This window comes from Cebus imitator, unplaced genomic scaffold (genome assembly GCF_001604975.1).
Source record: "Cebus imitator isolate Cc_AM_T3 unplaced genomic scaffold, Cebus_imitator-1.0 Scaffold129, whole genome shotgun sequence".
NCBI classification, from domain to species: domain Eukaryota; kingdom Metazoa; phylum Chordata; class Mammalia; order Primates; family Cebidae; genus Cebus; species Cebus imitator.
Genome location: NW_016107444.1, coordinates 3,532,831 through 3,547,972, shown reverse-complemented (window position 1 = coordinate 3,547,972; position 15,142 = coordinate 3,532,831). Strand labels below are relative to the sequence as shown.

General features: G+C 42.3%; 1 protein-coding gene across 5 annotated transcripts in view; it reads right to left on the bottom strand.

Moving 5' to 3' along the window:
* Window positions 1-677: 677 nt before the first annotated feature.
* Window positions 678-15,142, bottom strand: part of ENTPD3 (ectonucleoside triphosphate diphosphohydrolase 3) — a 38,024-nt gene continuing 23,559 nt past the window's right edge. Inside the window, exons 5-11 of one of the 5 annotated variants that reach the window (XM_017540949.2) lie at window positions 14,467-14,617; window positions 11,394-11,553; window positions 10,176-10,409; window positions 5,680-5,952; window positions 5,397-5,507; window positions 4,823-4,960; window positions 678-2,014 (exon numbers count right to left, since the gene is read on the bottom strand). In XM_017540949.2, the coding sequence (XP_017396438.1) occupies window positions 1,778-2,014; window positions 4,823-4,960; window positions 5,397-5,507; window positions 5,680-5,952; window positions 10,176-10,409; window positions 11,394-11,553; window positions 14,467-14,617 (1,304 nt within the window). In that variant the 3' untranslated portion in view covers window positions 678-1,777. Of the gene's footprint in view, window positions 2,015-3,412; window positions 3,963-4,822; window positions 4,961-5,396; window positions 5,508-5,679; window positions 5,953-10,175; window positions 10,410-11,393; window positions 11,554-14,466; window positions 14,618-15,142 lie in introns of those variants that run through there. The other 4 variants (XM_017540950.2, XR_001828793.2, XR_001828794.2 and 1 more) reach the window with 4 other exon arrangements.

Sequence of the window (15,142 nt, the reverse complement as noted above, 5' to 3'; positions counted from 1 at the left end):
CAATCAACAAATATGAATAAATACCATGTTCATAGCATATGTCCAAATCCAAAATCACACCTGAAAGGTATCAAGCCATAATAGGTGTTTTTAGATGTTTGTTGAATGAATGAGGAGTGATATACAATAGGCCTTGCCCTTAAGTAGCCTACTGTCTCTTTTAGAAATAAGCTGTACACATACACCAAGATGAATAACAATACCGGGACTTATGTGGCTGGTTTTTAAAAGGTGGTCCAGAAGACAGAGCATCGTGTGCATGTGCAAGGAAAGCTTTGTGGAAGATGTAGAGTGAGAACCGGACCTTGAGAAACATGCATGATTTGGATGGGTGGGAGGAAGATCTACTCTACAGTGAGGAGGATGGTGTGAGCAAAGGCACAGTCTGGGATGGGAGTAGCCATTCCGGATGAGAATCAAGATCTGAGTGTCAGGGTGTGGCCTCGCAGAGGCTTAGGATTTCAGATAAGGTACAGAAGTGTTTGATTCAATAATCTCAAGCAGTCAAAGGTTTATTGAAGTGAAGGCACTTTGAACTCTCTGGAATAAAGGTGACATTAATAAATGGTTTTCTTAATTCACTAGGAAAAAAATTATCTCATAAATATCACCTAGGGTGCGTAGGAGAAAGAGTACCATGTGCAAGTGAACACATACACACACACACACACACACACTGCAAGTCAAAATAAAATAATAGTTCTTTATTCCATATTCAGCTAACAAACAGCAATATGAAATAATGTTGATTTTTAGTTTGTAGCCATTGGATTTGCTAGAGTTCTTTCTCATTTGACTTTGGAGATAAATATTCCTGCAGCTTTCTTTTCTTTCCCCAAAGTTAATACCTATAACTTCTATGCAGAGAGGTCTATGATCTGGGAAAGTAATTGGCTAGTAACTCACAGAGTAGGACGTTCTGTGTGGGAACATCAAGTGTACTTGTGGGAATGGTGACAAAAACACACACACCATGACAGCAGTGGAAAGGCAGCCCTTTGCCAAACAAAAGCCTAGCAAAGGCAGTAAAATCTGGGATGCAGTGTCTTTGCTAGGCGTAAATGTGTTTTTATGGAGGGCAGAGCAATACGATGGTGCAATGAGGATGGTGACAAACACACAGGTTGCAATCTAGCGACCAGAGCCCTGAGTGGGAATTCCACTTGGAGAATGGTCTGTCATTTTCTGGGAAAACTTTTTTGTGTCTCTGTACTTCGGGATCCACCTGCATGACAGAAGCCTGGTTGTGGCCACTTCCCTGAGGGAAAGAAATCTCCCCCAGATACTATATTCTAATAATCTAAGGGGGTTCACTGCTTACAAGATTGCTACAAAAGTCTTAAAGACCAATGGGAAAAAAAAACTATAAAACGAGATAGCTGATCGGGCCAAATGCTTACTGGGTATCTTCCCAGGAAGAATACTGAGGGAGGGAAATGGAAACTGAGCCCTGAGGTCAATTCTTCAACATTAAACTGATACATTCTCAACTTACTCTTCCTCTGGGGGACTTAGAATAAAGAGCCTGACCTTGGTGGCCTGTCTCTTCTCTGTTCCCCAATAGATCCGCACGCAGGTAGTGAGGTCTCTGAAGAGCACTATGCACAGAATAGCCAAAGGACTCCTTTGGCAGAAATCAGTATTTGAGAGGCACGTGACCTAAGTGTTTGATTTTAGTTAGTTGTATCTCCTGAAGGCAGCCACTTCACCTGCATTGCCTGGTGCCATGCACGCTGGTTCTCAGCAGCCACTGGGTTCCAGGAACTGCTTTGGAGGCTCACTCGGAATCCACAGCTTGGTCAAAGGCATGCTCAGAGCGCCTCTTTTTTCTGGATGCTGAGCACAGGTATGCAAGAAATGCCAGGCACAGCAAGGCTGCCGCTGTGAAGAAGGCGAGGATGCCCACAAAGATAGGTGGTTCTATGGGCAGACGGATCAGAGGGCTTTCAGCTGGGATCTGGTTGGTCAGGCTGAGCATGTAGCCAAGAGACCAGGCAATGCTGCTGTTCCCCACCTGTGGAGTAGAGAAGATGGCGCAGTTCTCAGGGCAAGGCTCATACTCAAGGCACACCACTATCAACCTCACAAAGCTCCCATGGGAAATTGTGGCCCAAGGAGGTCAGAGGACTTGCCCAAGTTAAGACACCACGCCATAGCCACAAAGGCTTGGGGAATCTCACCCCCAGCACTGCAGAAGAAATAGTCAAAAGAACAAATCCTCACAATCTTATCCCAGCCAAGATTGAAGAAGGCACAGTTAATAACATTGAAAGTGCTGCTGTTGTCCAGGAGTACAGGAGTGTTTGTGGCTCGAGAAGGAGGCTAATGAGTGGTTTACTGATCCCAGGGCCGGTTTCCAGGAACAAGAAATCAGCCCAAATGGGAAGCCGACTATCAGTGTCTTCTGGTAGTTCTAACCATTTTTCTTTACATGTTTTTAGGGTGTTTCATTAGATGTATAAATGTTTTACTTTTGCCATCTTGAACATTTTATCATTATGTTGTAACCCACTTGTCTAGAATGAAGCTCTTTGTCTTAATGACTGCTTTGCCAGATATTAGACAGTTACACCAGCTTTCTTCAGGGTAGTGTTTGATACTTAGGGGCTATTTTTCTATACATTTTTTTCTCCCTTCCTGCCTTAAAAATGGTATCTGTGGCTGAGCATAGTGGCTCACTCCTGTAATCCTGGCACTTTGGAAGGCCAAGGTGGGTAGATCACCTGAGGTCAGGAGTTCAAGACCAGCCTGGCCAACATGGGGAAACCCCGTCTCTACAAAAATACAAAAATTAATCAGGTATGATGGCAGGTGCCTGTAATACCAGCTACTTGGGAGGCTAAGGGAGAAGAATTACTTGAACCCAGGGGATGTACTTGCAGTGAGCCGAGACCATGCCATTGCACTCTAGCCTGGGCTACGGAGCAAGAAACTCCATATCAAAAAAATAAATAAGTAAAAGAGGATATCTATGCGTTCCCTTTAACAAGGAGAATTTTAGGTTACTCTTATGTCCTTGTATCTTATAACTCCTTACTGCACCCCTATCATGTTGGGTATTTTCTACACTTGGGTCATATAAATGGATTTTTCTTTTATACTTTTCTTTAGTGTTAATTTTCTGTATTTTTAAATACACTTTTTTTCTTCTTTTTTTGGAGACTGGGTCTTGCTCTGCAGCCCAGGCTGGAGTGCAATGGCAATATCTCGGCTCACTGCAACCTCTGCCTTCCAGGTTCAAGCGATTCTCCTGCCTCAGCTTCTTGAGTAGCTGGGATTACAGGCAGGCACCACCACGATTAGCTAATTTTTGTGTTTTAGTAGAGACAGGGTTTTACCATGTTGGTCAGGCTGGTCTTGAACTCCTGACCTCAGGTGATCCACTTGCTTCAGCTTCCCAAAGTGCTGGGATTACAGGTGTGAGCCACAGTGCCCAGCCTTTTTAATATAAATTTTAAGTCACAGCATCATTTATTCTTACTTCCTATGTTTTTGTAACATCTCCTGGATTTGTTTCTCTTATTTTATTACTTCCACCAAAAATATTTTCAATATAAGTCTTTGTGCAGCAAATCTTCTTAAGTCTTTTTATACCTTCACATATTAATTTCACATACTAATTTGGCTGGATATAAAATTCTTTACAATTAAAGAGAGGAACTTTTAACTTGGAATATTATGTCAGTTCAAACTGGTATTCAAATGGAAAGTCATTCTCCATCTTATAATAAACTTTACTGGTAATTAGATTCATTAGAAGCAAAGTTTAGCAAGTACATGCTACCAACAGTCCTTGTGTCTCCAGATAGCCTTATTTTTTTGTAGATGACTCAATTTTATTTACAGAAAAGTAGATAGTCACAGGCCTAATGCAGGATATTGGTTGGTTTAATCTAATATTGCTGAAGCTGGTATTGAACAGGCTGACTCCAGGCATCCTTCAGGCTTCATATCAGCTCTTCCGGAAATGAGAAAATTCTCTGGAACCTGGGGAATATACCGCTAGCTGAACATATTCACAAAGCTGAACCCTGCCTGGAAACAAGGTATGAAGGTTCTTTCACTGGTCACCAGGTGACAGCTGTGATTTCAGCTTTGGACCATTCTGGTCACTTGACCATCATATATATACACACATATATATGTGTGCATATATATATATATATATGCACACATATATATAAATAATATCTATTAAATAATAAAAACATATATATTTATAGATATAAAAACACTGAACTAAGAATATCTTCCCTATCCCTCAAATCTTTGTTAGTAAATATAATGACTTCAGGTTCATTCAAGGAAAAAATGTTTATTTAACACTAATGCAAATCCGTCAGGCTCTAAGGCCTGTATCTTACTCTGACATAGGCCTAAAATGGAGAAGAATTAGTTACTATCCTCTTTAAAAAAATTGTTACATTTAAAGATTTTTTTTCAGGATGAAAAGTCACATATCCTTAACACATTCATTTATGAATTCAACAAACATTGACTAAGCACCTTCAAGGCTCCAGCCCTGGTGCTGTGTGCTGGGAATATGAAGATACTGAGACAAGCCTCTGCCCTCCAGGACCGCCCAGTCCGCTGGCCGCTGGCTTCCAGCCTTTTCCAGGAGGATGGACACCCGTGAGCAACTCCTCTAAATTCTCCACCATCTCTTCTGGGAAACTCACAAGGGATCAGCCTGATCAGGTTTCACCCAGTGAGTATGACTCGTCAATACCCTCTTCCCGTCTACATTTGTTCTACATACATACATACATACAAACCTCTCTGTTGGGAAGAAGAAGAGAAAATGATTTGTGCTGTGACTTACTTCTTTTTTAAATTGTATTTGGGGCCAGGTCTCCTCTGTGAATTTGTAACCATTCACAAACAAGTGGTAGATATAGTTGGCTGAGAAGCAGTAAGAGCGGGCGTATACCTCATCAAATTTGGGGAGCAGGAGTGGGAGCTGAAAGGAGGTTTAAAACATCTGAGAGGCAGGGCAAGCACGTATGTTTTAAAATAAACATCTTGGATTAAAACTCATATTTTAAAGAATCTTATCACCCAGAACTTCATAATAAAAATTGTTTTATAATACAATCATACAATCATGCAATATACTTATTAAAATATCCCTATATAATATCACAATATACTAATCTTTAAACTCATTGAGTGCTTATTATATGCCAAATATTATTCTAACCATTGTGTATGTAGTTATAACATTAATTCACACTACAGGTGTGGGGTAGGTTCCTTCTTTATTTTACAGCTGTGCTGGAAGTAGAAGGGCATAAAGGCTAAATTCGGAATATACACACATGAAATAGATTCTGCCATACTTCCATACTGTTTTTTTTTTTTGTGCTGACATTGAGCCTTTCTCTTTAAATACTGACCTCACTCCAATTCTGTGAGCAGAAATTCCAGGTGCTGGAGTTGAAGGTGTCCAGGGAAAAGCTACCTGAAAGATTTAAAGCACTGGCTGTGTAGTAGAATCCTGCAAAAGCCTGGAAATAAGTAACACAGAAGGAAATTAGTTTTCAGAATGGGGTTTAATAGAAAGGTTTATGGGTGAGGAGTAAGAAGGTGGCTAACAGGTCAGCAGAGGAGAAACAGCAAAGTGTGGAATAAATATTCAACAGGAAAAGAAAGGAGTCTTTCAGAAGGTTTTGCTCTTACCACAAATGGCCCTTTAATCTTTGGCTGATAAACCCCATCAAAGGAACAGGTTTCTTGATCACGGCAAGCTTTGAAGTCAAATAGGGAAGCCACCTTTGCATTACATAGTGATGCGTCCCCAGTTCCTTCAAAAGTGATGATATCATCGGGGTTATAACGTTCCGGCCTCTGGTCCGCAGTGCACAGGCTGTCAAATACATGGCCCATGGTGAAGCTGGTGCTATAGTCCCGAGGGTAGCAGGGATTGGTGAGAGGGGTTTTGGCAGGAGAATTCTGTAGGTATAAGAGCGAGGTGTTAGAAACCACTCTTTCGTGGAAAGCCAAGTATTTCCCGTTTGCAGATGCTCACTATCACTACCCTCAAATGCCAAGAGAGAAACAAAAAATGCTATTCTGTGTCAGCATGTCCTTGATCATAGGTTGTGCAGATAATTCAAGTAAGGGCAGGAAAAAGTGTGTGTGTGACGGTTACCTTGTGCCAGGTGTAGTACTAGGCGGTCCCTCATGTTGTCTATCCAGCTCTTTGATAGCCCTATGAGCCAGGTTTTATGAACCGCACTTTGGCGAGAAAACAGATATCTTTAATGTAGCATTTTAAGTAGAATATCACCTATCCACCTAGTAAAACAATCCAAAAGGTACAAATAAACATACAAAAGTGAAGTCTCCTTCTCATCGACTTGCAGCCATCAGGCCTCCCTCTGGAAACAATCACTACTGCCAGTTTTTGTGTCTCACATGCACATGCAAATATACATTTTTTTCTCCCATGCTTTTTTTTAAGCCATAAATGATAGCACTTTACAACTCCATTCTACCCATTGCATTTCTCACTTAAAAACATATCTTTGAGATCCTTCCATTCATTGTACTTATAGAATGGCCTGTTCTTTTTAGTGGCTGCATAGTATTCCACTGTACACATAAACCATACTTTATTTAAGAAATATCCTCTAGATGAACATTGAGGTGGTTCCCAATCATTTTGCCATTACAGACAAGTATCCTTGTCACATATAAATCTTTTGTCCATTTGCAATTTTTTTTTGATGTAAAGACTCAGAAAGAGACTTGGCTTTACTTTTTCCATATAACTATTCAATCTTTAATCTACAGGTGCAAAATACTCTATTTTATGCTGAAGTCCTACATGTTGTTGATTCAATTTATGAACTCTGTTTTCTAAGGAACTGGATTTGAACTATGTTCAACTTAAGCCACCAAGGCACTCTGCTTCCCCGACAGGAAAATCTTTTTTCTTGGCAGGGTGTGACAGCTCACACTTGTAATCCCAGCACTTTAGGAGGCTGAGGCAGGCAGATCATTTTAGGTTAGGAGTTTGAGACCAGCCTGGCCAACATGCTGAAACCCCATCTCTACTAAAAATACAAACATTAGCCAGGCATGGTGGCACACAGCTGTAGTCCCAGCTACTTGGGAGGCTGAGGCAGGAGAACTGCTTGAACAGGGAGGTGGAGGTTGCAGCAAACCGAGATTGTATCATTGTACTCCAGCCTGGGTGAAGGGCAAGACTCTGTCTCAAAAAAAAAAAAAAAAAAGCTTTTTCTTCAACCAGTGATGGCATTTAGTAAATGGGATTGGGGGGAGGCTCTTTCCTTTTGACTTTAACACTCTTTGTATGGTTTTACATTTTTACAATAAGAATGTACTTTCTTCTATAATGAAATGGTCATTTATTTTTCTTTTTAAGTTATGGTACTTGGAATATTATGTACTCATAACTCATATTTTAAAAAGATATTAACAACACAGGAAATTGACCATAACATATGGTTAGGTAAAATAAAAGCTAAATATAAAATTCTATAGACCATATGAAGCCAAGTTTGTACACATTCATACATTTAAAAAAGGAATAAAATGAATAGTATGTTAATGGTTGTTAATTCTGTTTTTAAGAAATCCTTTATATTTTTTGGTGTGTATCTTCTCAATGTTTTTCACTGAACATATATGACATTAAAAACAGCAGAAAAAATTCCTACTTAAAAAGGGAAAGAAAGAAAGTGAATGCATATCCCTAATATCTAACCTGTTGTCAGAGTAAGACTTCAGCTCTAAGGTGACTGGAGACTTAATAAGAAAGTAACTTGCAAAGTGCATATCCAGCTGTCATTCTCACCACATTACATAGTTCCTTATATTACAGATGAGGAAACAAGATCCACACTGATGGAATTTACTCACTCAGTGTTTACGATGCAGTAGTTTGTATGAACCTTCTAAGTCAGGGCTTGGCAAAACATATTTGACCTACGAAACTGTTGGTCAGGCAGGTCTTGACATGCATTTGTCAGTAATCCTCATCTCATCTGAATCTCTCCTTTTGGCTGAGTCAGAAGCCTCTGAGGGCAGAGCCACCCTATCAGGCATCTAGAGGTTACCAGGCAAATTGAAGACACGTGTCCCTGTCCCTGAGAGCTGACTGTGAGAGGCTAAGTGCTCACTCCTCCACCCCCAGTGCTGGGCTCACATTTGGAGACTGGCATTCTCCAGCCTAAATCAGACCTCAGAAAGGTGAAATATTTCCTTCTTTTCTGTGGATGGCTGGATACATAATCATTCTTTAGGAAACACTGTATAAGTACCTAAACACACAGTCACACGCAGACAGACAGAAACACACACATTCCGCAGGGCCAGTCAAATTTAAAAGGTTAGTTTCCCTGACCTTCAGTCGCCCTAGTAAAAGGAGGATTTCACTTGAGCCTCCACATTCTGCCCCTGCGAGGGTCAGAGCTAGAGGAAAGGATATTACACACTGCTAGCAGTAAAAGGAGCTGGAGAAAAGAGGGTTTCCCAGAGCTTCTCTCCCAGAAAGAAAGAAGCATGTGGTTGAACTACTTTAATGAGCAAGTGGGGATGAGGGGTAAGTATTGAGACCCCTGCCGGGGGGGCTGATTGTGTTACCTGTGGGGTTTGCTTTGGCTGCCTGGGGGAGGGAGGTGGAAGTTAGGGTGGGAGCCTTGGAAGGTGACATCCCAGTGTTGCAGGAGGGGCCTGGTGGGACGTGACTGGGTCATGGGGGGCGGATTTCTTCCTTGCTGTTCTCGTGACAGTGAGTGAGTTCTCACGAGATCTGGCTGTTTAAAAGCGTGTGGCACCTCCCCCTTCACGCTGTGTCTTCCTCCTGCTCTTGCATGTAAGATGTGCTTACTGCCCCTTCGCCTGCTACTGTAAGTTTCCTGAGACCTGCCTAGAAGCAGAAGCCTATACAGCTCACAGAACCATGAGCCAATTAAACAAACCTCTTTTCTTTATAGATCACCCAGTTTCAAGTGTTTCTTTATAGCACTGTGAGAACGGACTAATACAGAAGGGCAGCAGAGGGTTGTCTGCAGCGTTCTCATGTCTGTCCTTTCCAGGCAGTACTCAGACTCTCCTGGCAATAAATGTCGCATGGATGTGTCCTGGGGCCTCAGCCTTTTCTGGGAGGATTCGGGAGAGGTTTGGGGGAGGGGCCATAACCGGCAGCTGAGTTCTCACAACCCACCCTGCATGAACACTGGGCAAATGCAGGGGTCTGAAGTCGTGAATACTGCTGAAGATGCACTTTTGTGATCCCCTCACCTCCTCTCCAGGACGGAGTCTGCTCTGTCTTCAGTAATCAGAGTAGGCTGGGGGAATGTAGGTTAACCTACTCATGTTGTGTCCATTGTGTTCACAGGCTAACACACCCTAGTCCCCTGCCTTTGAGTCCCATAAGAAGCCAGGATCTGCGGCTTCTGATTTCCTCATACCCCTCTAGGTAGTCAAGGCCCCTCCTCTTCCTCTCAGCCACCCATCCATGGCTAAGATTGATGTCCCCTGAGCACTGGAGTTTGGGTCTGGGGTCTCATCTATGGAGTTAGTGCCCTCAGGAACACACACTGCATAATGCTGAGTTTAGTATTAGCAGCAGCTTGCTAGCCGATGCCTGAAGTAGCCTGCTGGGTCCTGGAACATTTACCAAACAAATTACTGGCCAACATGATGGAATGTGCTCTAAAGCTCCACCATATAAAGGGTATCAAGCCTGCCTAATATAGACCCATCTAAAAGGAGGCTGAGCCTGGGGAGGGCTCGGCCCTCCTCCCCTTGAGCATGTATTTCTCTTATGACCACTAATATTATTTTGTCTACACCCAGGGGAGGCTGAAAATTCTCAGGCTTATTTAGCTTCTGGTTTAAAACAGTTTGTGTCCATAAAGGGATTCCAGGTCTTGAGTCATTTGCAAAACATGTGAAGCTCTGGAACTTCCCTAAACTTCTTACTCAAATTCACTGGAAGTGGCTAACATGAGAGGGAGAGGGAGGGGAAGAAAGAGAGAGAGAGGAAAGGGACTTGGACCCTCGGGAGTAAATTGGAAAATGCTGTTATTTCCATCTACCTTTCAATCGAAGTGGAGAAGACAGACCCCAGAAGGCAGGGCATTTTCCCCTCAGCTCCAACCCTTAAGAGAACACCTGCCACCCCCTACCCCCCACTCAAGTACCTGCAGGAGCATTGCCAGAAACTTCTTCTCAGCCTCATTCCGGCCATAGCACTGGAAGCTGTGTGTGTAGAGCGTGTACACGTAGCCATACAGGGACACCTGCATGATGTCACTGGTGTTCAGGTCCACCTTCTCTCCCGCCACGAAGGATATTTGGGTGGAGGCTCCACCTAAGTCCAGGGCACCTATAGTTTCCACTCCATGTGGGTGCACCCACATGTGCCAAAGGTTCTTCTGCACAGTGGGAAAAGGAAGTGAGAAAGAAGGCCAAAGGCACCATCTACTTTTGCCCAGAGTTTTCCACCCAAGCCTCATCTCCTATTGCTAACAAGCAGGACAGAGGGAGCATTTGGGGCCAATTCTCTCCTTTTCTTTCAGGGGTGGTGAATTTAAATGGCTACAGGGGCTGGGCAGGTAACAAAGGTAAGTAATAAATGAGTGAAGTAGATTAGGTTTATAATAGGGAGTGGTGGGGTCTGTGGCAAACTGGAGAATCCGCGAATTACACACTCTGTCCCCATTACCATCCAGGAATGTGAGTCTACTGTAACCACATCCTCCAATTTTGGGGAGGAGTTAGGAGGTCAGGAGAAGCTAGAAGTTTGGATTTTTATATGAAATTTACCAAATGTTAATTATTGGTAATCATTTTAAAACAAAATGTATTTGAAGGGAACAAAATAGGTCTTGGGCTGGATATACTCTGGGTAACTCCTGTAACATGGCAGTTGCCTCTTGGAGTCAACTTTCCTCTGCACCAAGGGAGCAGGGAGTGCAGGGACTGGACTGTGGGAAGAGCTGGGAACACAGTGAAGAGTTCCTTCTGTGTCTGGGACCTCAGCGATACAGACTTCCTGCAGGCTTTGTAAATTTCAGATGGCCATGGAGCCTGTCTGAAGGGTTATTCTTCAACTGCCCTCCCAAAGACCCATAGTCTACTGTTAAATTTAGATCCCACCCTCTTCAATTTCTTACAAGCTAGTAAAGGGATGAGATTCCCCACCTCCCAAGCATTTAGTCCTGTTTATGACCATGTTTTCTCTCCAGGTATATATGTCTTTTCTTAGCTATTGTCTCATAGGTATTTCCCTAATGCATTACCTGATAGGAATGATACAGGACAGATGTCCCTGATGGGATGTGCCTCCACTTAGGCTGGCACTCACAAGGGATAGGACAAACAGTAAGATTAAAAACCATGCATTTGTTTCCACACACCTCCAGGAAATTTCCCATTAAATAGTTGGCTGTAATCCATCCATATACCCCTTCCTCTTGCCCAGAAATGATTTGAGCACCCCTAAAGTCAAAGGGCTGGGACTCGAAGTAGTTTTGGATGCTTTCAAGGACTTCATTAGCTGCTGTTTCATTCTGCAACCTATGCAAGGCACAGAACAAAAAAGTCTGAGTGCCCACACAATAAAAGTCTTAAAATGCGTAGTCTCACTCAGGTGCAAATGCAAACTTCCCCATCTCCCTGCTGGCAGGGATGAATGATTTTCCAGATGTGTGCTGTACACCACAATCCCTTTTGTAAGTTGAAGACTTCTGGAGCAACCGTGAAGGCAGGATGCACTTGTTACCTGTCAAACTGCCAAGCAGGAAAATCGCTTTCAGTAAAAGTATGATTTGTTCTCCCCACCCAAATCATCTGTTCCTGTATTCAAAGAGCCTCCTATTTAACTGCCATTGCTCTGTCTCAGATCAGCAGAGGAAGGGAGATTGATGAAGGCATAAGAGTGGCATAAATTATCTCTTGGAGGCACCATATGAAGAACCCTCATCTGACCAGAAGGAAAGGGAGCTTAGTAGGAAGGGGGAAAGGAAGAACATTGAGTTTTCAGCTGTCTCTGCTTCACTCTTTGGGAGGGCTTCAGCATGAAGGGATGTGACAGTCATCATGGCTGCCACTGGACTGGAGAACCGTGCGTGTGCTGACCCACGGATGAGTGGCGACACAGCATTATGCCCCTGGTGACAGAGTGCTATGGTGTCCATCTGCTGCCATTTTACCCTATGAAAGAAAGCTCGCCTGGGAGATTATTTCCTCTTTCATCCATGGGTTAAGAAAGTGAGGGGCCCTGGCTGACTCTTGGCTCAGGAAGAAGAAAGCGCAGGGCTGCAAGCAGAATCCATCCCAGTTCAGTGGCTGATTCTCACTGCTTGGAAAATAATTCAGAGTTTTCCCAGTTTCATCGGTTCTCATCCCAGCCAATCCTCATTGTTTTCTTTTCTATTTTACTTGTCTAGTAATTAAAATATCAGCTAGTTCCTCAGAAGAAATAGATCACCATCAGAAAACAGTTTTACAAGAAAGAGTTAGTACTTAATTTATTCAAAGGAGACATTCACTTTTTTCCTAAGGGGTAAGCTTTCTGTTCCAGGGTTTTTGTCATGAGCTATAAATTGCAGAGCCTTTTAATAATTTTTCACTGAAAGACGGGGGGGGGGGTGGGAAGCAACCAAGAAAAATTCAGAGCCTGTTCAACCACGAAGTCTGCGTATGTGCAAACCCTACTGGTAAAACAAAGATATTTTAGAGTAACTTTTACAGACATTTAATAGAACTGCACCAATATTCCTCCCTGATTGTAGTAACTTTTCCCATTCATATTGTTGGTATTGCTCAGGTCCTGTTCTGAAACTTGTTACTGGAAGTCAAGCCCCAGGGAGAGTAAACAGCTTCCTAATATATTCTGAAATGGGAAATTCAGCCTGAAAATGTGAATTGAATAGAGTGAAAGCAGAAGGATTTCACAAACTAAGCCCTAAGCATTCAGTCTCCAAGTTGAAAACCTCGTGAGCACATCCTGCTGCTGGCTTTTCTGTAAGCAGCTCTACACGTGTCGTGTTAAGGAAGCATCCACTACAGCAGATGAGAATTTTAGGTCCATGGAATTACTAGCCTGTAAAGGGGCTGCCTTGCTGTGCTCTCTGAGATTATGTGGTTTCAGCTCCTGCCTTGTTGGAAGAACCGTTTTTATAAGAAATAAAACGCAAAAGGAAGGAGTTTTTAGATCATTTCTATTACACTGAACTAAATAATTTAGAAATACACTGCAGGTTCGAAGAGTGAGAAAAGAAATCTGACTTCCTTTCACATTTAATGCGGTCAACCAGGAAATCAGACTGGAAACAAGAATTATGAGACTGTAAGGAAAAGGCCCAGTCTAACGGAGAGCACTTCATGATTTCTTTTAATGATCATGTTAAAGTAGCTCTGTTTGTTCTTTTTTGAGATGGAGTCTCACTCTGTTGCCCAGGGTAGAGTGCAGTGGTACCTCGGCTCACCGCAACCTCTGCCTCCCAGGTTCAAGTGATTCTCCTGCCTCAGCCTCCAAAGTAGCTGGGATTACAGGTGCCCAGCACCACACCCAGCTAATGTTTGTATTTTTAGTAGAGATGGGGTTTCACCATGTTGGCCAGGCTGGTCTTGAACTTCTGACCTCATGATCTCCCAAAGTGCTGGGATTACAGGCATGAGCCACCATGCCTGGCTGCTTGTTCTTTTTATATTTTCTTAATGCCCATACGTAGATAATTTTGCATACTCGGAATTGTAGATAAAGTGCCTTTGAAGCAGAATGAGTGTTGTCTTCTTGTGATAAAACTTTATGCCAATATTTGGAGTAGCCTCTATTGTGAGTAGATTTAAGTTTGATGTTTGTTTTTGGAAAGTTTTTAAAAAATATTAAGGTCAAGGAAATGCTATAACGGAGAAAAAAAGAGAAAAGGCATTCAAAAACAATGCATTTGGGCTAAAAGCCATGACTATAAATTTAGAAGGAACTAATTGAGTGAGTGAAATGAGATGCTTCTTTCATAACAACTCCAAAAGCTTTGACTGCTCTGAGGTGCAGAAATGCCATTGTTTTAAAGCAGATTTCAGTGGTATTTTGTAGATGAGCAAAAGCTACATAGCTATGGGTTGTACTTACTACCAAATTTAGCTGGTTGTTCACAGGTGTCAAAATACCAAGTGTCAAAACAACTACCTTTCCAAAGAACTAGAGTTCTACCCCATGAGCAGATTTCATATCACCTCTCTCTTTTTCAGAGTTCTCAGTAAAATCACCAAGGGAGAGGGAAACAATTTAGAACTGTTTCTTTCTGGGTATTAAAATAAAGATTAAAAGTTTTCCAACCTTTAAAGCCCAAATTTATGGCAGAATATGGGCTTCTTTTTGGGGGGCAAGGGTTGTTCCGAGAAATAGAGTTACATCCTTGGCAAGGTTCAGCACATTCTCGGCTATTTTGGTCAATGGGCTGCGTTGTGGCACTTAGCCTTTACCTCAGCAGGCGCATCCCAGCCGTGGCTCCCAGGTGAATAGGGGTGGACCCGTGGAGGTGGGATGGAACCTGCCCCTTGACTTTTTGCATACAATCCTCAAAGGCTTTGGGGACATCTTGGGGGTTATTTCCATAGCTGGAGATTCCAGAGCCTGAAAAGCAAGCAGTCAGCATCTGTCAGCATTTCCAGGAACCAACAGTAATAAAACTTTTAAATGAAAAACAAATTGGCTTTGAAAATTATTGGGGTTTGGCAGGGGGTTGGAAACAGTTGGATGTGCTAAGTCCTGTGTGGTCACACTGACAGTCTACTTGCAACCTCTAGAGGGAATGAATGACAATTGTGAAAAAAGTAAGCCAGGGCCTACTTTAACAAAAGGTTTTCAGTATAAACATTTCAAATATAAATAAAAGTAGAGAAAATATATATTGAAACTCATGGAACTGTCTCCCAGCTTCAACAATGATTGACTTAATATTTCATCTGGACAGTCTTCCACTTGCTCACCACAAAGCAAAATGCAGATGTGTCATTTCATCCCCATATTTCGGCATGTATCACAAAAGGTAAAAATTCTTCGGAAAAAACCTAACTATGTTTGAATTATTACACCTGTACCAATGAAGAATATTTTTTTCTTTTCTTTTCTTTTTTTTTTTTTTTTTTTTTTTTTTTT